General features: G+C 39.0%; 1 protein-coding gene and 1 long non-coding RNA gene across 4 annotated transcripts in view; one reads left to right on the forward strand and one right to left on the reverse strand.

Moving 5' to 3' along the window:
* Positions 1-2,706, reverse strand: part of TTC27 (tetratricopeptide repeat domain 27) — a 107,356-nt gene extending 104,650 nt beyond the window's left edge. Inside the window, exons 1-2 of one of the 2 annotated variants that reach the window (XM_031593342.2) lie at positions 2,440-2,706; positions 170-347 (exon numbers count right to left, since the gene is read on the reverse strand). In XM_031593342.2, coding sequence (XP_031449202.2) covers positions 170-347; positions 2,440-2,551 — 290 coding nt within the window. In that variant the 5' untranslated portion in view covers positions 2,552-2,706. Of the gene's footprint in view, positions 1-169; positions 348-2,439 lie in introns of those variants that run through there. The other variant, XM_031593350.2, reaches the window with a different exon arrangement.
* A 50-nt stretch (positions 2,707-2,756) lies between these two features.
* LOC149918937 (uncharacterized) lies at positions 2,757-27,155 on the forward strand. Of its 2 annotated transcripts, XR_016464149.1 has the most exons (4): positions 2,757-2,983; positions 4,808-4,907; positions 26,028-26,179; positions 26,840-27,155. It is a non-coding gene; the product is annotated as an uncharacterized LOC149918937 (long non-coding RNA). The 2 variants fall into 2 exon arrangements; XR_016464148.1 differs by lacking the exon at positions 26,840-27,155 and having other exon boundaries at positions 2,758-2,983; positions 26,028-26,656.
* Positions 27,156-27,343: the final 188 nt, after the last annotated feature.

The raw sequence follows: 27,343 nt of genomic DNA on the forward strand, positions 1-27,343 counted from the left end.
AAACAATGATAACCAACAAATGCAACAGAAAAACATGGGAACAACCTGAGAAATCTGTTTTCTACTTTGGAGGCCCTGTGTCCCATGTTACAAAATTAAAAAAAAAAAACCTCTGTAAAATCAAACATTGCTTCTACTCATCTTCCATATAGTAAATAATCATTTTCACCTTTCCACGTTATCAACCTCAGTAGAACCATCCAGGTACATTAGAATTTGCTTCTCCAAGTAACCTTCAATGTCCTCCTTTGCCACAGAAGATGCACTGAAAACATTCTGGATAGTTGAATTTGAAAATATGGCCTCATATTTCCCATCAAAAATCAACTGCAATACTGATCCACTTTCTGGAAAAAATGAAAATTAAAAAAAATAATCAATGTTAATTTGGAAACAATTCCATCTTATAAGAGACATTCCAAACAAAACATATACCTCTCCCCTTCCAAATAATAAATCCTCATTTACACTGCAGGATGCAGGATAAGTGCAGTTGCACTGAAACAAAAGAACAGCAATAGTCAGTGTGTCCAAAAGGAATTTTACAGAACTTTTATTAATGTTACAATGAAACACAAACAGGTGAATGTAAAGCATGAAACTTGCACAGAAATCTCAGTGCAAAGATGTTAGTAGTCTTTAAAACACAAACATTAAAGATATTGAAGAACATAATTTTCACAAGGTTTTCTTCCTCACTTTCACATTACTTCATCATAGTTATGTTCTACAGACAAGACAGCAAATTCATATGATTTGGGGGCCATTTTAGGGAAATTACAACAAACAATTGGTCAATACTTAGATTTCAATGAATGCCCGTGTAAAACAACATAAATTACAGTCTTTCCCTTAAACGCTTAGAATATTCACAGAGAGTGGCAATACAATTGTATCTTCAGAAAAGACTTATTTTCCCATAAGTGTACTGCCTCAGTGAGAGGGAGTCATTCTGAGGATGCACTACTAAGGAAGAGAAGGAACGTTTCTCCACTTAATCCTTTCAAGCTAAACAGAATCATGAAGTACAGTACATTCCAATTCTAAGAAGCTTTGAACTCATATGGCATTCTTGATCCCAGCTTTGTTCACAGAACGTATTATTCCATCTCTCCTCAAACGTACCACAGAGCAAAAAAAAAATAAATAAATCTTCTGTTGGTTAGTAATATCAGTACCTGTCAACACCCCAAGTGCAGCTCATGTAGATGTACCAACGAGTTTTAAACTAGCTAATGCAGATATTGATAATGATGTACCTGAGGAAATGCAGAGGTCTGCACAGGATGTGTGTCTTATTATTAACTTGCAATTAATTTGCAATTCCACCCGGGGACTGCAGCTCCTGTGCACTCAGTGTTACCATAGCTACCCTAATATTAGTACAAAAGCCAGCCGATTCAATGTTAGCACAGGTATACATCCACACAAGTTACAGCCATGCAAGGGAGTGAACTAAACACCAAACCCAAGCTTACCCAGCAAAAACTACACTACTAATACTGGATGTATCTGAAGACTGAGCGCAGAACTTCAGTAGCGGTGATGATTTGGTAGGAAAGGACGACAGACATCCATTCCTTATCTCTACAGACCATGCTGCTGACCACAATCTACTTTTGTTCTTTGCAACACTGATCAGCCATCCAATGCAAGAAATCCTCTGCACCAAATGAGTTGCAAATCCTTTAAGCAGTGTGTGGAAGGGCATACGCAAAAGAATGGTTATGCTGTTGGAGCCCTACTGACATGATACCCTCACAGAGAGTGTAAATAACAAGAACAAAACCTCCCACGTATGCCTTGGGCTTTAGGGAAAACTTCTTCCGCACAAAAAAAGATGACTTATTTATATTTGCGTACAGCTGCCCAGATAGGCATTTTGTAGAATAACCATTGGATCTAAGGACACAAATGAAGAATATTGAGGGTCCTCCTTCAAGTAAGACTGCAACATAACTGTTTGTAAGCATGTAAAATCTGCTCTTAGTTCACTGTTTAACTTCTAATACACGACAGCACTCAGATCCAAGGTCCCTGACCTCAGAGAAGCACAGGATTAATTGGGAGGGACCTTAAAGCCCATCTGGCTCCAACCAGATTTCAGGTAGGGCCCACCTCAGCGATGACCAGAGCATCCTGCACGTTGCTCCCTTAAGCACCCCCGAGCACTAAGCATACTGAAGGGTTGGCTCACGTCACGCTTTCTCCACAGCGACTTCACGGCGCGTGGAAGCCGAGGAAAGCACCGCGACGAGGAGTCCCACAGCGGGAGCGACAGCAGCCGCGGCATCAGCCGAGGCAGCGGGACACGCAGGAAAGGGCCCGGCCGCCCCCTCCCCTCCGGGCTGATGAGGCGAAGGATCTCCCCAGCCCCGGACACGGCCGCTCTCGGAGCGGGGAGCCGCCACCGCGGCTTCAGCTCGTCCCACCCCTCACCTGTCGCCGAGATTTCGCCCTGCTTCCATTCCTGAGACTCCGCCGCGCTGAGGAAGCCCCGCAGCAGGGAGCGCTCGAGGTCCAGCATAGCGCTGCCGCGCTCCCCCCTCATTCGCGCCAACGGCCCCGCGCTGCCGGCGTCCCCTCAGCCCATGTGCGGGAAGCGGCCGCAGGAAGCCGCCATGACACTCCCGCCGAGCACGCCGGGAGGACGCAATGCGCAGGCGCGGCACGGTCCGGGCACCCGGCCGCGCGAGGGACAGGAGAGCGCGAGGTGGCGCGTGCGCGCGGCGAGCGGGAAAGGATGGGGACGCGAGCACGGATGAGGAGAGACGGATGGGGGGGGGGAAGGAGGAGGAGCTGGAGCTCTCAGCCCCGCCCCCTCACGGCGTCCCACCCCCTGCAGGTGCTGCGCCCTGCGCTGTCCTGCCCCGGGCTCTAACGTTGTGCCTCCCTTCGTGTTTGGAGTTCTCTCAGGACGCCTTTGCACTGAGTCCGAAGGTCCGAGAGTACAAGAAACAGTGTTACTGTGTTAGCTGCGCAGGTGAGAACAGGGACTTATTTGCTGCACCTCCAGCGCTGTGTTCAGTTCTGCCCCCCGCCCTCCCCTCCACTGCAAGAAAGGCACGGAGACCCTAGAGAATGTCCAGAGAAGGGCAACGAAGCTGTGAGGGCTCTGGAGGACAGGTCTTGTGGGCAGTGGCTGAGGGAACTGGGGTTGTTCCGTCTGAAGAGGAGGCTCGGAGAGAGCTCTCTAACTGCCTAAAGGAAGGCTGTGGTGAGGTGGGGATCCTTTAAAAAATAAGCATCTTTCCTATCTTAACAATTAAAACTTGAGAAGGACCTAGTACAGCTTATTTATTTCTTTAAATGCCTGTGTAGGCTATAATACACTTCTAGTTTCAAATGTTATCAGATTTCATAGAATGATAGAATATTCCTCGTTGGAAGTGACCCACACGGATCACAGTGCCCAGCTTTGGGCTCCACACCAGGTCACCCTAAAATAAGAATAGAGTAGCAAGAGCAAAATGTGGTTAAATAAAAATTTCAACTTGTTTTCTGACCTGTAACTACCTACTTAATATCAGTTTTGACAGAAAAAAATAAGAACATATTTGTGTAGTTAATGGAGGGAATAGTGGACTACAGAAATTAGTAAAATAGAGCAAACAATTACATTTCCATGTACTGTGTTAGGAAAGATCATGACATTCATAATATTCATTTTATGAAAGTGACCATTGAAAAAATAACTGTCTGAAATCAAAATGTTGTCTGCTTTCTCTTAGTATCTGTAGCAATACAGAGGTATTCTGAGCACCGATTTCCATTTGACAACTGATTTGTATGTCACACGTGAGGTTTTACTGACGCAGTGGGACTCATTAGTCAAAATATATCTTCATATGTTGTTTTGTGTGTCTTATCACAGCTTCATTCTACAATTCAGTTGGTTGACAACTTTTTTTAAGAGTGAGTGTAGAAAATTTCACTGCTCCTAACTGCGTGGTTACTGGGCAGTTCTTTCGGTGTATTTCTGACTGTGATTCTGCATTAAACATGTAATATTCAGGAATTAGGCTATTTCTTTGTATTTAAATGTGACTTCTACTAAAAGAAACTTCCACATAATAAGTCTTCATTAAGCGTGCATAGATTTTCCAAAATGAAGTGGATGAATTCTAAAAAGAGGTTTAATTAAAGTATAAAATAACATCCTCTGTTTGTTTTTTTTCTTTTTCTGGCAACAAATAGTGTGTAAACATATATCGATTTTTTTTAAGAAAAATGTTTTCCTCATACTCAATTTGGTGGTTTTGGGTTTTTTTTGCTTTTCTCCCACACAATTCAGTTTTGGGAGACAACCAGAAGCTGTAACAGGTAAAAAGGCAGGAGTACCACCAGCAGGAATTAGTACTCTCATTGGAATTAAAGTTTATTTGTTGCCATTTGTCACAACCTTATTGAAATCTGCTGCTTACACTTATTTCCCTAAATGATTTGAAGTGAGTGTATATATACATGTAATGTCTGTCTATCTATGTATTTATCTACCTACCTACCTATCTATTTTGTTTGCATTTATACGTTGCTTCTGTTAGTTGGCCCTAAAGGGCCAACATCCTCTTGCAGTACTGTGAACTGCAGACTTCTGTGTATTGCTGCTTATTATTTCTAAGGAAGAAGCAGATAATCAAGCTTTCGGATACAAAGGTTTTCAGTGAATATCTTTTATCTTTTCCAATACTGAGGGAAAATGGTATGATGTGTTGTGCTGTCTGTGTTATCTGAAGTAGAACATTTAAAGTCAAGTTGTAAATTATCTGTGTTATTGTGTTGATAAAATGCTCATCTTCTATTGCAGGGTTCTTTTGTAAGGAATTTTGAAACGGATTATCTCTTGTGGACAACAAAATACTACATGATCACTCAAAGCCATTATGTGTGGGGGGGGGCAAGATTTGGTAAGTTTAGAGTTCTTGTTATCAGATAGACATTTATTATGATGTTTTTAACGAGCTGCTGTTTCTAAAAACTGCTATTACATGAATTTAAAATTCATCCTCAATTCAATATGCCACGTCTCTGGTGTTTTATGCCATTTTTGGAGAGCAGTTCATTTCTGTCCACAGAGGTGAGGAGGGAGTTGCTATTACCAAGGAGAAAAGACACTTTGCATAGCGGGATAAAAACTTTAATAAAAGTTATTAAATAACTTTTATTTAACCACTCTTCTGCGATTTTTAGGAAGGTTTTCAATGTCTCTGCTGAGAGGAGAGAAGCTGTAAGGTTTGTACTGGGGAATCCAATCAGCTTTTCTTTGGCTCAGTTAGTTCAGTTAAGTTACTTCTCAGTAACCAAGTATTCTTATAACGTCTGGTAAGGTCTTATTTGATGTTACAGTGTTAGAAATGCACTTCAAGCTTGTTGAAAGATCAGCAGCCCCCAAAAGACATCTGCTAAATGTTCAAAATATTCTTCAAAATAACTTCTTGAACATTAAATGCAAACTGTTACCTTGAGGCAGGGAAAACTGATTGCAAATGTTAGAAGCTGCAAATAAGAAGGTTTTAGCAAAATAAATGACCATATTGTTGTGGAGGGAAGTGGAGGGAGTGTTCATAGTTAAAATGCCACTAGTTCCGACTGGCCTCTAGCAGCCTAAAACTTGCATTAAATGAATTTTCATATTCTCCTCTTTACTTTCTCCCTAAATCTTTGAAAGTACCAGCTTCTTTTGCTATCTCTCCTGGAAGGAATGAAAACAAGGTGTACATTCTCTTTGAAAACCTTCTTCAAAATGCCTGTCAATGTTTACTATATATTTGTAATGTGACATAGTGAAGGATTGATGTGATCGTTAACAGAAGTAGGATGACTCATTTCCCTGTCCTTCATGACTGCTTTTGCTAAGCCTTTTGTTTCCCCTGGCTGCCTGAAGGAGAAATTCTGACAATGCTGGCATGTTCTGAACAGACTTCCAAGGAGCTGGAGGAAACTGGCCCTTTTGTTTACAGTCTCCCAAAGCGACCTAAGGATTCTTCACATCTCATAAATTTTCTGTGTAGTAACGTTACCTGTAATGCTCTCGACATTTTTTCATTCCTTTTGCACTGTTGTACATTCATGTCACCCTCAACCTGTCCACTTGACAGAGCAGTCACTTTATAATTATTTTGCATTTTGGAGGAAGATGTTAAATTGTTCAGCTTTATAAATGAAAAATGATTAAAGGCAAATGGCTAAACAAGAGATTTTTTTTGCTTAGTTTCTTGTTGTTTTGTCCTTATATAGTCTTGTGTCTTGATTTTAAGTATTTTGTCTGAATTGCCTAAGATTATATTGGCTAAGCAGTACCTGTAGCTTTACTGATAAAGAGTGGCCTGAAACAAATATGGATGCTTTACTAAGAATCAGGTGTTGGCTAAAATAGATATACAGTTGATATAATGAATTTGGGGGGATTGAGGGGAGTGAGAGAGTGGGAAGAAGGAGGGGGGAAAGAAAGGAAAAAAGCCCTAATCAGAAAGTTATTAGACATATGGAAATCTATTAAGACCTGGAGAATACTTTCTGCTTTTTTGTGGATTCACACAGAGCAAAAAAATATGTTGGTGGCCTGACATCCCAACGTGGCTAGAATTGTCTGAATCACAGAGCTACATCATAGTGACTCATTCTCATTGCACACTGACATCCCTGCTGGGAAAGAACTGCTGTATCTATCTCCATATTAGCAATTTCACTTTGTGCATTTCTGCTTTCTTCTCCCACCGAAGTTTTTGTTTCTTCAGTTGTAGTATGTCATTTATTTCTGTACTAGAAGCAAGTATGTACTCCTCCAAATGGAAAAGGAATACAAAATCCTCTGTAGACTCCCTAGGAGTTTTGACAGAACTGAAGTCCCTCCCCCATCAATACACAAGAAGACAGAACATGCACAAGTTACAAGTTTACAGTTTGCGTACAACTTACTTTCATGTGCCTAACACTTAAGCCCTTCACAATGAAGATACTCATCTTTACAAAGCAAATAAGTGAGCAGCTACTGAAAGAAAAACATTTCTAAAATTAGATAATCAACTAGTGACACGAATTCTTTGCAGTTGGTTTCACCCAACTCGAAATTATCCTACCAAGGATGAAATGGTATGCCTCCATTGCTTTTCCTCCTTTGTAGATCAGTCCTAGAATAAGTAAGGAATGGCACCCAGAGAGTAAATGTTTCACTAACCATATGTTCTTCTGGCCTCTTTGGTTGTAGATGAGACACTGAGTTTTCAGAGCAGACTTCCAAATCTATGTGGGTGGAGGAGATGAAGGGGGAAAACAAAACATCCTTTTCTCCAGAAATTTTGATCCCCCGCTCCCCTCCCCTCACAAGTACACTCTTATCATCTTCTGTAACCTTGGTGACACAGTGGGTGATCTGTTCTTCTACTAGGTCATTAGAATTGTCACTCACTGCATTTTTCACAAGGACTTTTCAGGTATATTTTAGTATAACTGCCAAATTCTTGTCAATACACTCAGCCTAGGAGCACATGACTGTTCATCTCTGACAAAAGTCCTACAGGATTTGCTTCTGAAATTGAAAAGCTTGCACAAGATGAGAAGAGATTAGGCCAAAGAAACAGTGATAGTACTCTCCCAAATAAAACATTCTTTCTTAGAATTTTCAGGGAATATCTGTTGGGTCTCTGCTACTATCTATGTCTTGATAGTAATTCTCAGATCTTCTTGTACAGAATTCTTTTTTAAAACTTTGTGAACCAACACATTACCTTTTCTTATCAAGGAAATTGAGGCTTAAGTTATGCGATGCAAGTTTTCCTCTAGAGTTGTCATTAAATGTGAGGCTGAGGGCCAATCCCCATGCTGCATGCTCTCATTTCAACCTCTAGTTCAGTTGAACTTTGTAAAACTATAAGTAAGTATAGCTAGCTTTCTCCTTATTGGCAAATAATCCTTCTTAGAATCTATTTACAAGTTCTTTCTTTCAATAAGAACTTTTTGGAGAGGTAAAAATGCATTTAAATTTCACATTTAAGTAGTAGCATATTATTACAGAAATCAAGGGTGATAACCTACAATTTTCTCTATGAAATTAAACAAACATGGTATGACAGGTTATCTGAACATTCAGAGATACACTAATTAAAATTTCTTGAGTCTGCAGGACAGAGTTTTTGGTTTGATTGTTTTGTAAATTTGTGTGTGTGTGTGTTCCTGTTTTCTTTCGTTCTCTGACAGTGGCCAAAGAGTTAGAAAGCCAGAAGATTACACATCAATTTCTTAGATTTATTTCTTCCATTAACCAGTGATTTTCAATTTATCTCCGGTTTCTTTCTCAAGTTTTACTCTTTTCTATATCAACTAGTGTATGAGAAAAGATAGGACAGTATTTAGTCACAACAAACAAACATGAAAAACCTTAGGGAGTTCATAATGGTTTTGTCATACATAAAAGCTGCTATAAAGGATAAACATTCAGGCTTTTGTGGTCTTCTGAGGGTAAGAATTTTGACTGTGCCTTGATGAAGCTTGCTCCTTTAATGTTGTCTTTTCTTGAGTTTCAATCTGAACCTGTATGGGTATTGAATGATTGCATTACATTTAGAGGCTATGAAATAAGGTTTGAAGCTCTACTGGTGTACAAATGGCTTCTGTGAGTAAGGTGCTTTACTGGTCTACTCTTCTGAAGGTATAGTCAGGAAACTAGAGATGAGATCTCTCCATTGATGATGACCTGATAATAAGAGTTGTCTAAAATTCTATATTCTAGTTGCAGATTTTTTTTTTTTTTCAGATTATTTTACACAAATGATTCAAAGCATCCCTTAAATCTTTCTCAGAAAAAACAAACAAGATAATCATTCTCTCACTTCCCACTCTGCACACAGGCAGAACCCCCAGATGAATCAAAAGTCATTGTGGAGATGACACCTGAGTGACCTTTAAAAGACTAGGTAGAATTAGAGCTTTGATTGGGAATCTCTTATTATTGGTGTATTTAAAAGTATTGTATTAGTCAGTCTTGATTACATTAATTGCTTCACCTACTAAAATAATGCTTTATTACTTTTCTGTTACCTTGAAACGGTTTTTAACAACTGTATGTAGCTTTCCTTCTTTTCTATAGGTAAGTTAATTTTATTTATAGCTCAGCTTAGATTGCTGAGGCGTTATTAAGACTTACTGGCATGGAGCCAGATTCTGATAGCATCACGATGGTATAGGTCAAGACTTAATTTAGTCTGGCTTCTGGTGTGAACAGATTCTCCTTAAATGTCATCTCTTTGTTCTTGACATAGAATAATTGCTATTTCTATTTACATCTCATTTTCAAGCTGTAACATTTCAATGCTAGTACTGAAAAAAAGATGGAAAGGCATAGGATAAAGATAGCATCCTTGCTGTTGAATTTTAATGAAGGAACAGAAGTAGGTGTTGGTGACTTGATTTTTATCTTTTTCTCTTAAAAATGAATAAAGAAAAGTAAGATAAGATATTTATCTTCTATTAATTGTCTACTTAGCTTAGCAATATACGTGGGTGTAGACCTTAGAAGTATCAGGTATGTTTCTCTGCATGGCCATGGAAACAGGACATAGACAATCTCAAAAGACAAAATCACAAGAATAATGACTTAAATGAAAAATTACTTGGATCAAAATGTACTTCTATCAAACTTAGAGTTTATCACGTACTATTACACATGAGAAATAAACAATACATTGTTCTTCCCCTTCGCAATTGTTTCAAAATTTAGCTGTTATTTACCTTTGTAGACTTTAAAGTAATCTTCAGCTTTTTTCAGCAGAATTGTTTCTTTTTCAAAGTAACATGCTTCAGTAAAACTGGATGACTTCACATGCTTTCCTGATGGAAGAAAAATCTTTTGTTTTGTTTTGTTTATCAATTAGCTCTTTAAAGCTACATCCTTCTCCTGATAGTCTCTTCTGTGTAGCTTGACATTGTTGAAACAAGTTATGTGATTTAATGAATTTTGAAACTTCGGATAAGATGAAATGCATCCATGGACAAATAAAAGTTTGAAAGGATCTATGAATCACATTGCTTCTTGTTCTTTAGTTATGAGCCTCAGAGAAGAGTCTGGAAACATTTTCTATAACCCTATTCTAGTTTTTGGGAAAGGCTGCTGTTACTTCTCTTTTGCAAGCATAACAAGCATGGTGCCCTCAGCCTCTCCTTGTCTTTAACTCCTTTAGTCCTCCTCAGTATACCTGTAACTACTTTAGTCGTCCTCGAGTAAAATCTGTCTTGTTAGTTCTCCTCTCTTCTTCTCTTAGCAAGGGACCCAAAACTAGGTTGTGCCTTAGCTGCAGCTTTATTCTTATAAATATATGTATGTTTCTATTAAAAGAAAATTGTAAAGAGTACATTACTAATATATTATTGTATTTGTGAAGCCCTCCAGTTTCCAACTTTATGAATCTACTTCAGAGATTTAGTATACAAAATCTGAGTTTTGCAGAGACTGTAAATCCTTGTTAGAGAAGTTATACCTAGCTTGCAGTCATAAATAATATTCTCTTAATCTTTTTCTTTTTAAGCATCTACTAGAATCATTAATAACTTCTCCATCTTTTTCTAGTTTCTTACTTTTCAATAGTTTTTTCTTTGAAGTCTTTCTCTACAAAGGCATAAAGTGTACACAATTCTCCCTCCCTCTTTCCATCCTTCCCTTTCCCCACATCTTTCCCAGCAGTCAAATTTCTGCTCTTTCCAGGTTTTCAGTCAGTTATTTGGGAGGTCTGATGCTGATTTTGTTTAGTAGCATTTGTATTGTCTTCTCCTTACTGCTTTGAGGTTTATATGCATGAAAACTTTAATCAGAAATTTTAGGCATGTTAACATCTTGAATTATTTAAGAAGATGAAAGAGATCAATAGGTAAGGTCTTAAACATTCTTGATAGCCAGATGCTCCTGTATTTCATATGCAGAAATCTTTCAGCTGCTGCCAGGTTGACAAATGAACTAAGTTTTGAATGCGTCCCCTGTTTACTTTAATGACTAAGTGTTCAGGCATTCCAAACCCCTTGTTCTGTCTCTGTATTCAAGTACATAGGCCTAATAGCAGGCAAGCATATTTATTAGTATAGTATGTAGTATGTCTCTAATTTAGAACAGTCAGAAATAATTAATTTTAAATGTTTGTAACTATATTCAGGCTTAAACTCCAAACACAGTATCTTTTAACTGCTTCAAACCTGCATAGTTGCATCTGGGGGAAGAGCAGCTAATTTAAACAGATTTCCTTGGAACCGTGGAATTGAAATACAATTCTTTATCACCTTTGTTACCTAGAATTACTTCTTGAATTTGCTATTAAGTTACTATCAATAAAACTTCAGCTTGTCTTGCCTCAGCTTGTACTGAGACAGCTGAGCTGGTTTTAGATATTACATTATTCTAGCCTTTGCAAATAAACTAAAAAAAAACCTGAAGCAATTACTGTAATCTCAGCTATAATTTATGGTAAGAACAGCTATTATATTATAACACACACTCTCATACTGCAGGAAACCTTCACTCAGAATTTATAAAGTATCTGTTGTGAGAATGTAAAGCCTTGATATCTCTGACACACTAGTTGATTGATAATGCAGCATAAAGGAGCAAAATTTCAATGACTTCATAATGGTATAATCACTATTAAAATAATTTATCTGAAATTCAAAACATTAGTTATCAAGATTTTATTGTTGCGTAATCACTTAGGAATACAACAAGAGGGAAACACCACGGGTCTAAGCACAGCCAAAATCCTTGCCAAGGTATAGTTTGGAAAGATGCCACTTAACCTCTGGGAAAAGATCCTGGCAGAAACTTGGACTAATAACAGAGAGTTCAGACTCACAGCCTAAATAAATAGATCTTATCATTTATTGGATGATAATATATAAAAACATATTAAGAAATCCCAATAATGGGATAACACCAACATCTTAGACCTGTACAGGCTTGAAAATAAACAGCTCACCTAATATCAATGAGCAGAAACAGTCTATCCAGCCACCCTATTTCTGTTCTTGCTAGCCTTATTTCTCAGGAAAACATATTTATGCAGTCTTGTCTTGTTGACTCTCCCCATTTAGCATATTCAGAACCTACTGGCTTTGTTCAGAAAAACTTAAACAAAGGCATAACTTGTCTCTAAGGTCATTACACTTTTTGTGGTTTTCTGAAAATGTGGATAGATAGGAGAGAAATATGACACCTACAGTTGTGCTCTGCATGAGAACTTTTGTGGTATCATATAAGAGAGAACAGCCTGAGGTGCAGAAGAGAGGAAGTAAAGAGCAGGAGAAACTCCAATTCAGTTTTGTGGTCAGCTGAGGTACAAATCAGGGGGAATCCAGACCTCACTAATCCTTGTGTTTGCAAAACTCCTGATTTAGTTTTATTACCAGAATCCTTAAAACTTCACTAACAGAACATAAATTTGAAAACTTTTTACTTTTCCCAGAATGCTTTTGTGTCTCTTAATTTCTCTTTGTATTACATGGCTTTTTGCACAGTGCCATAGTATCCGTGTATTTCTAGGCTAAATTCTGCTGTGACTGGTGATGTAAGTCTCTATCATAGTTCACCTTTAGTCCTGTATCACAATTAGCATTATAATTCTTATCAATAAAAACATGTGGACTAAAATCTCCAGATTTCAGTTCTGAGATAGAACTAATGACTCTAACTCACACTGACGTTTTCTGGGAAAGGATGAAGAAGGTTGGATTCTTACACACAGCAACTTATCTGGCGCTAGAACTGTGGAATGACAATACATGGTGCTGTATGTGTTGCTGTTGCTGTTGCCTAGAATTACTCATTTGAATTTGCTAGGAGGTCAAGGAACTCTTTCCACCCTTAGTAGAGTTCATTAAATAGAGGGAACTTTGGGTCAGACTTGTTTCAGACTATCCAGTTGTTCTTTGCTTTCATTGGTTTCTTTTGGAAAACCTTGCTCTAACAAACTTTTTGATCCTATATTTTGTGGGTTCTTTCTTAAGTTCTACATACATAACTTTAAATTCCCTCACTAGCCATTTGCATTCAGCTTTCTGTAGTAATTTAACATACCTCTCTCTTTTATTGTTTTAAATGTTAAGTCTTTTTTACCTTTATTTATTTATATCTAAGAACGTTCTACTTAAGTGCTTTGGAGTGATATGATTGGCTCAGCTCATAGCAGAAGGAAGCTGTCATACTCGTTTGACCCTGGTACCAACTGGGGCATTGTACTGTCAGTTAACATCATTATCTTCTGAAGCTAAATTTCTAAAGACACCTTTACATTTCTCTCTGTGTTTCTTTAATTAAACAGCCATCATCTGTCTTCAGGCAGCATGCTGAGTAAGAGACTTACTAGGATTTAGTTATGAACAGGTGAAATACATCCTCAAAAAATCCAATTTTTGAAGTTTATTGCTTCATAGTGGTTGTCTTCATCACTGCTGAAACATGTTTAGCTCTTAGATGTGTGTCATAAATAATTAGTTTCACTTTGGTAAGTCTGTTCTCTTTCTTTTGAGAGCTATTTGCTTTGTAGAGATTTTCTGTGTCTGTCACTGTGTTGCTTGTTGCCACCAACGTGCTCCTGAGTTTCCAAGATGGAGGATGTTGCTTTGGTTCAGGTACTAGCACAATCTTGAACAGAAGTTTCTTAAGAAAATACCAGCTAGACAGAAAGCATGAGAGAGAGGAATGAAAAGGGGAAGGCTTTTTATGTTTTCCACCTTGAATTAGATCTGCCAGAATCCTTGGATTGCAAAACTGATCATGATATTCTTTGGACATCTCTTTAATTTCTCCTGGAACACTGTATAATCTTAGTGAAACCTCTCTGATTGTTAGCAGAGAGTAAGAGGGATTTAAGAGCAAGTTAGACTTGTACAAGTTATCATTTAAGCAGTTAAAAAAAAATAAAGTTGGGAGAACTATATGTTGTGGTCAGGTTCATCCTGCATGCTCATGGTGGTGCAGAAGGTCCAAGGTCAAGCCAGAAAGTTAGTTCAGGTCTTCAGCATGGAGAACAATGTGGCAACTCCTGGGCTCACAGACAGAGATGTGTGTGGAGGCCCCAGCTGAGGCTGGTCAGGGCTGTTAAGGCCTGTTAGTGCACTAAGCAGCCTGGCAGAAATTCTTTTGGTGTTTTAGATGGGAATATAGAATGGTTATAAGATGAACCTAGAGATACTGAGGAGGACTAATGCAGTACGTGGCAGAGAAAGTTTCTCATGAACCAGCTATATAAATGGCTAAATGTCTGATTTTACTTTATTATTTTTAATTAAAGGATCTAAATGCTATGTAAATAATGGAGATCACTACAAGTCTTCCATCTATATACAGCCAGTGTGTTGCAGGAGCTGTCATAATGGATACTGAAAATGGATGAGAAAGAGTATAGAAAAGTGACATTGCTACTTTTCTGGAAGCCTGGAAGGAGTGTCTTTTAGTTTGTCCATAATGCAGTGTGAAAGGTAGCATGAATGTGTTTGTGGAGGAAAGGGTAAACAAGTAGTGGAAGTGAGTGTTATTAGCTGAGCTAAGGACTAGGATGCATCAAGTTACATATATGTATACTGAGAACTCTCATATCTTCTTCCACATTTAGAAGGTCTGATCGATATGTTATTGTTATTGACAAGAAAAATAATAATTAAGTGAAGTATTTTTTGCAGAGAGCCAGGTATCAACAAGAACAACCTGATGATAAGTTGTGGCAGTATTTCTGGTTGAGGTTAAACACCTGGAGAAGATACTGACCCAGACAGTATACTTACTATCCTATTTTGAAGATTACTTTGTTTCATTGGAGTACAGTAGAGCCTTCCAAGCAAGTGAAGCCTAGTCACACCCTATATACCCCTATGCACATCCAGCCTTATCCAGTGCACAGCAGATGGCTGTGCTGGAATAAAGATCCTTTTAGTCTCATAATTGAAGTACATCTACAAGCCATTTTAGAATTTAAATAAGGTGCCAGTCACAGGTGACAACATGCAGATAAGTGCACTGGTTAGAGCAGCCCTGCAGTGCAGACACTGTGGTGACAGAAGCAGAGGAAGAAGAAATTTTGCTTTAGCAGATGCTGCATACACTAGATGTGAAGTTGTGTTAATGCTAGAAGATTAAGAAAAAAAAATGTAATTGGTTTCAGATGTAGTAGGCTGAGGGAATTAGAAAGAGTTTAATACATCCATGGCTGACAGGCTTAATTTGTCAGCTTTTAGCAATAGCTTTACATGATAATTGGCCTCAGTACAAATTTAAAAAATATACTGCCTTTATCAATGTCAAGGAGTAAGAAAGTATAAATACCCAGTTTTCTTAAAGTAAAAGCAATACAGAGTTGTCATCTGCAGTCTGGTCTTAAACTGAATGCAGTATACAAGACGCGAATACATTTCCTTCTTTGTTTATGTTAGTTTTATTTCTATTATTTAAGCATTACATTGGCATAGTTTTGGAATGAACGATTGTTTCCCAGTTACTGAATTCCAGGTTATATTCCTCTCTTCAGAGGAGCAGAGAGACAAAGAGCTTGAAAAATAGTTCATATCTGTAATGCAATGGAAAGTGCAACAATGACAGCAGAGCAGCAAGGTTCCAGGCCACAGTGAGCAAGGATTTACTCAAACACAAAAGCAGAGCGCACAGAAATAAAGGAAAGAAGCTGCTTACCTTCAGAATGTCTCAGGTATACAGAAGTCTCCAGAAAAATAACCTTGCCTCCCCTACCAGCTCTTAAATGAGGTCTGGGAAGGGATCCTGGCTCCACCCCTTCTGGTCATCTAGGGGCATTGCATGCACCTGAGCTCCCCTGGATTGGCCCTGCCTTCCCACCAGGTGCTCCATCACTGGTTCAAGCCATGACTTAGCATTTCCACTACACTATTGGAAAAGATTTCTTTAGGGTACCATTTTAAAGAAAATAATGCAATTGTTTTAACCGACCATTAACCAAGAAAATCCTGTGAAAACTAAGAGAAGTAGATAGCATGAAGTAGGTAGTAAACAATACTTAAATTGTCTGAAGTGAGGGTAGTTATGCTTGCATGAGCAAGGAAAATATACAAGGGAAAAAATAATGCAAACTCTGGAAAAGTTGGTTATATTTCTTGCAGTAAGAGTGAAGTAAGTTAATGGAAAAATCTATAAATTGATAAAGGAAGTCAGATGGAGAAAGAGCACTTGAGAACAGTGCTTGAGTTAGTCTTAAATGTATCAGTAAGAGGAATTCATGTGTCTGAGTCACAGAATCATAGAATTGTAGGAGTTGGAAAGGACCTATAGAGATCATCTAGTCCAGTCCACTGCTAAATCAGGTTACCTACAGTAAATCTCACAGGAAGGCATCTGGACAGGTCTTGACTACCTCCAGAGAAGGAGACTCCCCGATGTCTCTGGGCAACCTGTTCCAGTGCTCCATAACTCTGCCAGTAAAGAAAAAACTTCTTCCTTGTGTTTGAATGGAACTTATTCCATTCCAGTTTTTGCCCATGACCCACTGTTCTATTGCTGCACACCACTGTTTCAGTGTCTTGCTCCACCCACTTCACTTCACTCCCCCACTCTGGATATTTACAGTGATGAGATTCCCTCCTCAACCTTCTCCTCTCCAGGCTGAACAGTCCCAGGGGTCTCAGCTGTTCTTCATACAGGAAGTGCTCCAGTACCCTAATTGTCTTTGTGGCCCTCCACTGGGCTCTCTAGAAGATCCTTATTTTTCAGATCTGATGCTTTGTTGTGTCTCTTGAGAGTCAGCAGTAAAGACTCAGCTCAGGGGAGTTATTCCAGTAGATCCTGACTACTGAGAGTCATTCTCAAGTAAGGTAGCATTTTCCAGGATTTCTTTGACTAGATGTGCAGCTACAGATTATCCAAAACACTAGATATTGCACATGAACTGATTTCCTTTCCTTTCTCCATTATCAGCATTATTTCTCAATGCTGATGCAGCATACTAGAATACTTCATAAGGAAAGACACCATGTCACCCCTTTGAAAACAAAGCAGAATTATTTGATTTTACTTTTCTGTCATGATAGTGGGGTCTCACACACATACAACTATAGAAATACAAAAAATGATGTACATAATCACAGAATCACAGAATGGCCAGGGTTGGAAGGGACCTCAAGGATCCTGAATCTCCGACCCCCCTGCCACATGCAGGGCCACCAACCTCCTCATTTAATGCTAAACCAGGCTGCCCAGGGCCCCATCCAATCTGGCCTTGAACACCTCCAGGGATGGGGCGTCCACAACCTCTCTGGGCAGCCTGTTCCAAAGTCTGTTCCATGTCTTTCTTAGTGGTAGAAAAAATGATTTAAAAGATTCTGTTTCCCTGGGTTGACATTTTTGTTGTGGTTGTTGTTGTATCACATGACATAACATGGAAACATGGAAACAAGACATGCTTAATCTTTCTTTCCTGTGAGTATTTAGGAAAATGCTCTACTGATGATGGATGCATTGTTTTGGTGTTTTGTTTTTCCTGCACTATGTACTAAGGTTTTCCTGGTGCAAGGGCATGTTAGTGATACATCTTATCCAAAAATAAGTTTTGGAGCATGTTTGGAGGAATTTAAAATTAGTCTACTTATCAAGCTGAATAAAAATGAATGTCATTGCTGAAGAGATTACACTGAATACACTAAGAAACTGTCGTGCCTCAATGAATCAAATTACCTAATAGATTTGTTAAAATCTATAAACAGACTTTATTGTTATGTTTTACAGAGATGCAAACTGCCAGTTACAGAGTAAGTTTAAAAATTAGGAAGGTGGAAGAGCTGATACTGCACCTGTGTGAGCACCTGAGCTGGTCAAACACCTCACTGCATCAGAAAATAGGAGCTCTCAATGCCCTTCCCTCCTGCCATGCTTCCATCTACACCACCCTGCCCCTTCTGTGGGGATTGCTCTGATGCTGAGGAGCATTTCCATTAGCAGCTTCCAGTTCCTGACAGGTTTCTCTTTGAACAGACAGTTTCTTGTTGGATTGGATGGCACCGTGATGGCAATGGTTGAAAATGGCAGCTCAGCTGTAGGAGCGCAGCTTTGAAGTGAGGAAAAGTGGGCCGCTCCCGTTTCTGCAGCAGTGATTTGTTAGAATATTTCATGCCGTCTCACACTGCTATCCAATGTGCTTCAGGTTGAAATGGATGATTAAGGCCTCCAAATATCCATCTTGGTTAACAAGCTGCCAGAAGAACTGACATGACAAAATAGCATCTCCTTTGCAGTCAGGTGTTGAAGTATAATTTAAACATGAAAATAAACAAATAATGAACTAATCAATATTTAGTTTAGTTCTCTTTTACCCAGATTAGGTGTGCTGGACGATGTTATTTGTTTCTTTGAAATATCTAGTTTATAAGAGAAGATGTGCAAATCCTCTCTGCAAAAAGCTGGCTTTAAAGGAGCTGACTGGGAAGGAGAGAGAGCTACGACTACAGAGCTCATTAGAGTCTGTGTCACCATTGTAAGAGCTGGAAAAACTCTGGGGGTTATCCAGCTTTCTGTATTATCTGTATATGAAATAGTACTTTTAAAGGAGATTTGCTTCTTTCTTTGCAGCCAATCTGTGTGGCCTTTAGCACACATCTCACTAGATCAACTATGTGTGGAAAGAAAAGAATTGCTGTTCTTTACACAGCAGGGTTGTCATTATTGAGTGTACCCAGTGCTGCAGTAAAGAGTAGGGATTAAGCCTACATGAAACACAGTTTTTCATCCGTAGGTACTCAAATGAAAAAAAGGACAAATAGAAAAAAACAGTTGGAACTAAACCAAAATCATCAGTACATCAGTAATTTCTTCCAAAGCTTGACTTGGAGAGATCTGATGCAAAGAAATAGGGAGTAACAGCTTTGATTTTTTCTTTTTCTAATGTTTCATCTGAGGCCATTCATTTTCCATGCTGTCAATATGTATATTTGTTCTCCCATGCTGCTGTAGGACTCAGCAAATAGTCACGTTTATGTTGAAGTATGAAGTGCAGTTAATGCAAGGTTTTTTGATTTTTTTTTTCCCATTTGTTTTTGGTAGAGGGGTGGGGAATAAAATGCTGTTTGTCTCCTGTACAACTGCATCGTTATTGAAACATTTCTGTGCATGCAGGCAAATCAGATGCAGAGCTAACTTCAGTTAAAAAAAGTGTTGATCTATGTGTATGAATCTGTGAGTACAAATGGTGAATGTGGAGTGCTGAATTATATCAAAAATAGTCCTTAAACAGACGAATGATGTTAAAAAGCTTGCAAAGTTAAGATTTTTTTTCCTATTATCTCTTATACATTTCTGAAAATCTTGCTATTAGCTAGAGCTGTATTTTTCTTTTAGGAAGGTATTAGTTCTTATTGCTCCAATATTCAGATATATACATTTTCTCAGTCTATAAAAATGCTTCTGTGTAAATGTAGTATTTGGGTCTATTTTAAGAAAATTCAAGCCAAATCTTTCTTACCAACAGCTGCCATCAATCTTGCCCCTTGTTCCCTGCCCCTCCCCACTCTAACCTTTAGTGCTAAACAATGTTCCTAAAGGAAAATTTATTAGATCACCTATTTAGACTCTCTGACATCATTCTGTCATGGCAATGAAATGATTTACATGGAAAAATGTATTACCTCTGCATTTAGACAAAATGAGTTTATTATGATTAATGGTTTTACTGCAACTATGAGAGAAACTGGAACCGGCTGGACTTTTTAAAGTGCAACATGACCTTTGCTCTGTTTTCTTCCCTATTTTCTTCATCTATTTTAAAATGGTTTGGTTTTTGAGCAAATAAAAATGATCTAGTAATTGAAGTAAGCTATAAACGTAGGATGTCAGTGGTAACACTGCGATGTAGCTGGGACTAGGGACAAAAGGGAGAAGGCAATTAGCCTGAAGCAGAGTCCAAACTACCAAAACTGTAGGAGAGACATATTCCACTGACAGCTGCTGGGGAAACTTGATGCTTTGTTTGGGGAAGAGCGGTGATCACCTCCAGCTGCCCCTTCTGGTCATCAATTCTGTGATTCTATGATACAACTGACTTTGGGCAGAAGACTTAGTACACAGCATGGTTATATGAAGGGCAAAGTCATGTTAATTAAGGAAAGCATATGTATGTGCCTTAAAATGACACTTTTAACATCTCTACTGTCTTCATCCTGAACTGTCTTTTTTCTTAATACAAGGATCTAAACTAGGATGAGAAAATAACGCTGGTTGAGAACTCTGGAAGTATTGTATAGACTGTTAATTTCTTGGTATTCTCCTGAAAATGAGCATTTTTAGGTAGGATAATTGGCTTCTATTTTATCTGTGCAAATAAATTTATGGCAACTTTTCCCAACACATTGCTATGGGACTCATAGCCTGAAGATGAAAAGATGTTAACAATTATTATTTATTGTTTGCATAAATACAGTGAGTATAAGAATGTTCACACATACAAAAATATTTCTGTAGTTATAGTGGGTGAAGTATTTTGAAGCTGCACAGTGACTATGCAATAGTTTTCTTATTTATGGTTTTGAAAAATATCAGTCTGTTTCATAAGCTTTGTGAACTGTTGGGTTTAGCAACTTAGCACTGAAAGCACAGTTGTTTTGATGGCAACACAGGAATCGTGTGATTGGTGATGGGTCTGTTGTTCAGGTTTGGTCAATTTCAAAGTGATTTTTGGTATTTCCACTGTGTGCTTTCCACATTGCTAAATGTGGAAATAGATGACACTAATGGAAGCAAATAGGTAAGCCCAGTTTGATTAATGCTTTTGAATCTAACCTTAATTTTTTATCTGTGTATTATGAGAGGCCATGGCCTAAAGATTTCTACAGTTGGTACTTGTTATTTTACCTGGTTTATAGTCAGGAATCACAAAAGACTTTCCTGCTTTTTCAGCTGCTAGTAAATTTCTTGATCTTTAATTAACATATTAAAATAACAAAAATATTTTCTTTCCGTATACTAACTGAACTAAAACTCAAAGGCCATTAAGGCAAAAACTTTCAAACCATTTAAATACTTACACTTAGGAAAAATGTAAACAATGTCATTTTCTCCAGAAGACCAACAGTATGAATTCAGTCTGATAAAAAGAAGGTAAAGGTTGAGGTAAACACTGCTGGCAGTTCAGTCTGCATGGAAACTCTTTGTCACTCACAGGATTTGGTATTTGGTAGGAGGTGTAGAACAATTCAATCTGCTGTACAGATGCTGACCCCAGATTCTGACTGGTGGGACTTTCACTTGCAGGCTGCAATGAATACCAGGGCACTGAATGCTGTTCTGGTGTTTCAGTGAAGCTTTGATGCATAAAGCTCAGTATATTGAAATGTGGAAAATGAACTACCAGGGGAAGATGAAAACTGGATGAATTTACTGTCATGGTTTGCCCTTGGTGACACTGACTGGGCAACTGTGTTTGAAGGCACACTTGGCAATGGAAAATCACTTGCTGTTGGATTTTGAGCCTGAAAATGCATTAGCAAGTGAAAGAGTATTTTAAGTAATAATTAAAAACCCACTCAAACAAATTAGACGAACATTTTCAGGAAGACAGTGTTATCAGAAACTGTTTGTAACTACAAGGAACCATAGTAACTGTTATTTTTAGTCAGATTATTAATCCATGTCTTGCATTAGGCATACATAGAATCTTGAATAATACAGAATTCTGCTGCAGTTCTCTAAATTCAATCTTGAAATTTCAGCACTGTCTTTCATTGATTTCTGCTAGCAATATGGACTCCTGAGAGCTCTGTGAGATGGAACCATCTTTCCTGAATTGCACAGTTGTTAATCAGGAGCCATGTACTGTAATTCTTCTCTATTGAAATGGCTTGGCTTCTCCTCTGATACTGGTTATTGATGTTTAGTTCCCTGCTGTATGTCATTTGTTCATCTGCCTATTTGTTTTCTAATGTGAATGATTTACTTAGAGGAACAGCTAGAAAAGAGCTGGAGGAGGTTTAACACATCAGTAGGCAGTGCAGATACAAACAGATATTTTGTTCTCTGGAGTACTTTTGCTTCAGTCTCTATTTGCTGCCATCAACAGCAATTGTTTGTGACTGAGCATGCACTTGTAGGTAGATATTTATTTTTAAGCTAGAGTGAAATCTGTATTGAGCTAAATCATCACTCAGATGTAATTTCCCCTCTCATCTTCCCTGTTGTCATATGGATGAGGTGGTCGCTCATCATGTTGCCAACATTTAAAGCCTCCCAGGGAGCCATATGACAGCAGGTGTTTCGATGTCTGTGTGACCCAGCTGCACGCTCTGCTGCCTTTAGTGACCGTGAGGCAGACAGGAGATGTGTTGAATTGACTCTGGAAAGAGTTTTTCTTTTGCTAGTCTGCGGCTACTGTAAACGCTCTGGGACTTATCCAGAATCCCACACACAATGGCAAAATTCAGCCAGCCAGATGGTTGCATGATTTCTCTTGTGACTTCTGCTGATCTGGAGGCCAGCCCCTGTGAATTTTATATATCGTGATGAGTTTCACTGATTGAAACTGCCTCAAAACCCAGTTGAGATTCGCACTAACAGCCTGGTAGTAGAGAGGATCAGCCCAGTTGGCAGACTTACCATTTCCTTTTCAGCAATCCTCCTGTTGGCTATTAGTTTTTGTTCTGCCATGTCACTTCCGTCCCCTCTTGAATCACTGCCACAGTTCATTGCCAGCAAACATTTGCAAGGTTTTTGGGACAGCCTGAACCGTAGCTATAGCCAGAATGCAGGCTGTGACTTGCATCCTGGAGAATGCTTCCCAACCATGTGTATAGGGATCTGGCTCCCTGACTTCTGTAATGTGAGGGTGCCCATGTTTGGCTAGTCTGATTGTGTGTATGTAATGAATTAAGGCCTTGTTACTTTCTAAATAAACTGCACTGGTACCTCTCATGCAGTGTTAAAAGATGTGCCCTCACACTCAGCTTAGAACTGTGCTGCTGTGGGCTTCAGTGAGGACTGTTGTATGGCAGTGTGATGGCCTGCTCATTTCCACCTCCATAGGACCTGCTTAAAATGGTAGAAATGATGTAGAAATAACATCATTATTGCTAGCAGTTTCAAAGGAGGTTTGACAGACAGAAAGTGAGCTGTCTTGGAAGTCAGCTTTGATACAGTTGTGGTTATCTTGCATAAGGAGAAAGGAGCTGGTGACTGAAAATAAGCTTTTAAACTCGAGGTGAAAGAACAGGACTTCTAGAAACTTCTAAACCATTATTTAGGAGTAAGTTAAAGAAAGCTGTTGCCTTCACCCTCACAGCCAACTTTCCCCTTCCAAATCACACACTTCTTTAAGCATCTGAAAGAAAATGGAAAAGATGGAAAAAAGACCGTGTTTTGCTCTGGTAAATAAGAAAATATTTTATGAAGCAATAGAGGCAGTCTATAGTTATGACAAATAGTCTTTTTTTGGTTTGTTTTGTTTTTAAATGTGTGGTTTTAGTTTTCTTTAGTTTCCTGGTTGGAAAATACTTTTATTTTTTTAAAACGTATTCCTCAGTTTCCTGTTGAGGAACTGGGATGTGGTTGCTTTACCCTGAGAGCTTTATGCAAAGAGTTTATGAACTACTGAAGGCTTTGTGCATATGTATCTGTGGGGTGGGTCTATGGGTGAGGAAGAGAATAATGACTGCAGATGTAGAACAAATGAAAAAGTGCATAAGCTGTAAGTATGGAGCACAACACTGGAAACAGGAAAGTCTCCCCAAAGGTTTTTAAAAATAACACTGTGAGTTATGATAATAAATATCCTGCATGGTCGGTGATACAGAATGGATACCTTTCCTTTCTGGACTGTTTATTAACCAAGCTTAAATACAAGATTTTGCTATATGAATTACAGAAACATGTCTACCTCTAGCATTAGCTCCCAGTTTAGAGTTTGGGGCCAGACAGGATCCACATGAGGGTGCCAAGGGAGCTGGTGAGCATAATTGCCAAGCTGCCTTCCATCATCATCAGTGGTCCTGGTCAACCGAAGAGGTCCCAGATGACTGGAGGCTTGCTAATGTGACTTTCTTCTATAAGAAGGGTCGTAACTATCCAGGGAACTACACGTCTGTCAGCCTGACCTTGCTGGCAAGGAAGGTTATGAAACAGATCATCTTGAATGAGATCACACAGCGAGTGTGGGACAGGGGATCAGGCCCAGCCAGCATGGGTTCACAGAAGGCAGGTCCTGCCTGACCAACCTCATCTCTTATGACTGGATGACCAGCCTGGAGAATGAGGGAAAGGCTGTTGATGTAGTCTATGTAGACTTTAGTAAAGCCTTTGATACTGTCCCCCACAGTATTCTCCTAGAGAAGCTGGCAGCCTTGGGCTCAAACAGATGCACTCTGCTGGATAAAGAATTGGCTACAGGGCTGGGTCCAGAGGATGGTGGTGAACGGAGTAAAATCCAGCTGGTGATCGGTCATGAGTGTTGTTCCACAGGCGTTGGTATTAGGGCCTATCTTTATTGATGATCTGAATGAGGGCACTGAGTGCATTCTCGCTAAGTTTGTAGATGACACCAAGTTGGGGGATAGTGTCTATCTGCCTGAGGGCAGGAGGGCCCTACAGAGGGATCTGGACAGGCTGGATAGCTGGGATAAGGCCAGTGGGATGAAGTTCAACAAAACGTAATGTCAGTCCTGCACTTTGGCCACAACAACCCCTGGCAATGCTACAAGCCTGAGAAAAAGAGTGGCTGGAAAGCTGCACAGAGGAAAAGGACCTGAGGGTGTTGGTTGATGCTTGGCTGAACATGAGCCAGCAGTGTGCCCAGGTGGCCAAGAAGGCCAACAGCATCTTGGCTTGTATAATAAGTAGTGCAGCCAGTAGGAGCAGGGAGATAATCATCCCTCTGTACTCAGATCTGGTGAGACTCAAATACTGTGTTCAGTTTTGAGCCCCTCCCCTACAAGAAAGACACTGAGGCCCTGGAGCATGGCCAGAGAAGGGCAGTGAAGCTGTGAGGGGTCTGAAGTACAAGTTGTATGCGGAGTGGCTGAGGGAAATGGGATTGTTCAGTCTGGAAAAGAGGAGACTCAGAGGAGACCTTATTGCTCTCTACAAGTCCCTGAGAAGAGGTTGTGGTGAGGTGGGGGTCAGCCTCTTCTCCCAGGTAATAGCAATAGGTCAGGAGGGTACCTCATGCTGCACCAGGGCAGGTTCAGGTTGGATAGTAGGAAGAATTAATTCTCAGGAAGTGGTGATGCACTGGAACGGACTGCCCAGGGAGGTGGTGGAGTCACCGTCCCTGGAGGTGTTTAAGGAAAGAGTAGATGTACTGAGGGCCGTGGTTAGTTATTAGTGGTAGGTGGACAGTTGGAACAGATGATCTTAGTATTAATCATAGAATCATTAAGGCTGGAAAAGACCTCTATCTACACAGCTGAGATCATATTATTAAACAATGCGAATACTATAGGTAATTTTCATGTAAAGAAGCAGTATTAAAAGAGCTCAGTCAAGAGATGTAGGAAAGATGATCACCTGTAGAGATGAGAGGTCACAATATGCAGAGCCATCTCAGTCAAGATAAAGTGCTGTGTACTGGGATTTGTTTTCTTTGAGCTGTTACTAAAAACAGGCAGGAGTGAGATTATTTTGGAGTTTTACTGTAGTAACTCAGTGAGTAGATACTATAATTCCTCTACCTGTGTTCCAGGAGAATAAAACAATGGCAACTGCAGGCTCTAGAGAATGAAATGTTTTTACTGTTTATTAGTTTTAGAAAATGTTAACTTCTTTTATCTATTCAGCTTATTGTACTCCATAGAAAGCTCACGTTTCAATATAAATGCCAGCACGTTCCACCTTATGTTAAGAATTTATGGGAAAAGAGAAAAAATAAAGCTTGGAAAACTGTTTTTCAAAGAGAAATGACTGCCTGACCTGACCTGTTTATTCATATAAGTATATACACATGTATATGATAAGATGTTGAGAACATGTATTTGAAATGTCTTCTGTGCCTTATTCTTTAAGTTACGATAAGTATAAAAATGCATCACCTTTTCACTGAAAAATCCTTCAAATTTCTGTTTTCTAGATAAAGAGAACTGACAGTCCAGAGAGATGTCCACATGATGGTGACTGGCTTCTGGGGAAACAAAGAAAGAAATAAAAGAACACTTGCAAAACAACAAATAGCAAGGCATTATGGAGGGAAAAAAAATGGAAGACAAGTCAGAGAAACTCCAGGTAAATACTTAAGTTCTGCCTTATATGTAGGTCAGCTAGATTTATTCAGATATTTACAGGTAAACAAAGTAAATTAACAATAGGGTGGTTTACCTATCAATTTCTTTGTCACAGCATATATAATAGAGCATTTGTTTATGCAATTCCAGGAACATTTTGTGGAAGAAAAGCTCCCCTAATACTCACCCTATGTATAGTACTGCACAGTTGATGGGAAAAAAAGTACTGTTCTGGGGTGAGATTTTCTGGATAATGTGATTCCTGTCAGAAAGCTGATGCTCTATTTGATATACCAAGTAGAGATTAAATTGGTTAAAACCATCATAAATAGTGTAGTACATTTATTTGCTGTATTGTGTGGGAAGATTTGATTAGATTGATTGAATTCTAAGAATTCAAGTTCTACTGCTGCATAAGAGATTATCATCCAACTGCAGTACTGATGACATGACCAGACGTAGGCTCTCTATGAGCTACCAGAAGCCCAGTGCCTTACCTCTGTTGCAAAAATTTTTACCTAGACCCAGCCAACCTATAGTCTATACAATCTATGTATCACTTATTCTTTTAGTATCTATAAACATCCAGCACATAATTACTGCAGTGAAACAACAAGTTGTCCACAGGGTTCTTATATTTAATTTTTCTTGGGTCTTCTAGGTTGTCGTCTTTGTGGATTTTGTTTTCTGTTTTGTACAGCTGCAGTAGAGTTACAGATGAGCAGTAATCCATACACTTATGCACATCTTCTACTCAAAAGAAATTTCAAAGGAAAATGATAAATCTTACAGAGGTAACATTCATGTTTGCATATGGTGAGTACTGCATCTATATTAGCAAAACAGAGTGACTGTTTATGTGTAAAGATTATTGTAATGACTGCTTTGCTCTCATGGAGCACAAGGTCTCATAGATGGCTGCCGAGCCATTCTCTCTTTGGTAGCAGGTGTAGATTGAAGCAATCAGAGAAAAGCTTGGCATTCTTGTCTGTGATGCTCCAGGAAATACTACTCACTACATGGTAACACAGTTGTAAGTTGTTAAGGATGGAATCACTGCATTAAGTTGGTCTGATGCTGCTCTATGGTGCTCAAATTGGAGCAAGAAAAGTTGGTATGCATTTACAAATTAGACTTTAATATCCCATGCAGCTGTTTGCATTTG

Source organism: Phasianus colchicus, chromosome 2 (genome assembly GCF_987193195.1).
Source record: "Phasianus colchicus chromosome 2, bPhaCol1.hap1.1, whole genome shotgun sequence".
Lineage (NCBI taxonomy): Eukaryota > Metazoa > Chordata > Aves > Galliformes > Phasianidae > Phasianus > Phasianus colchicus.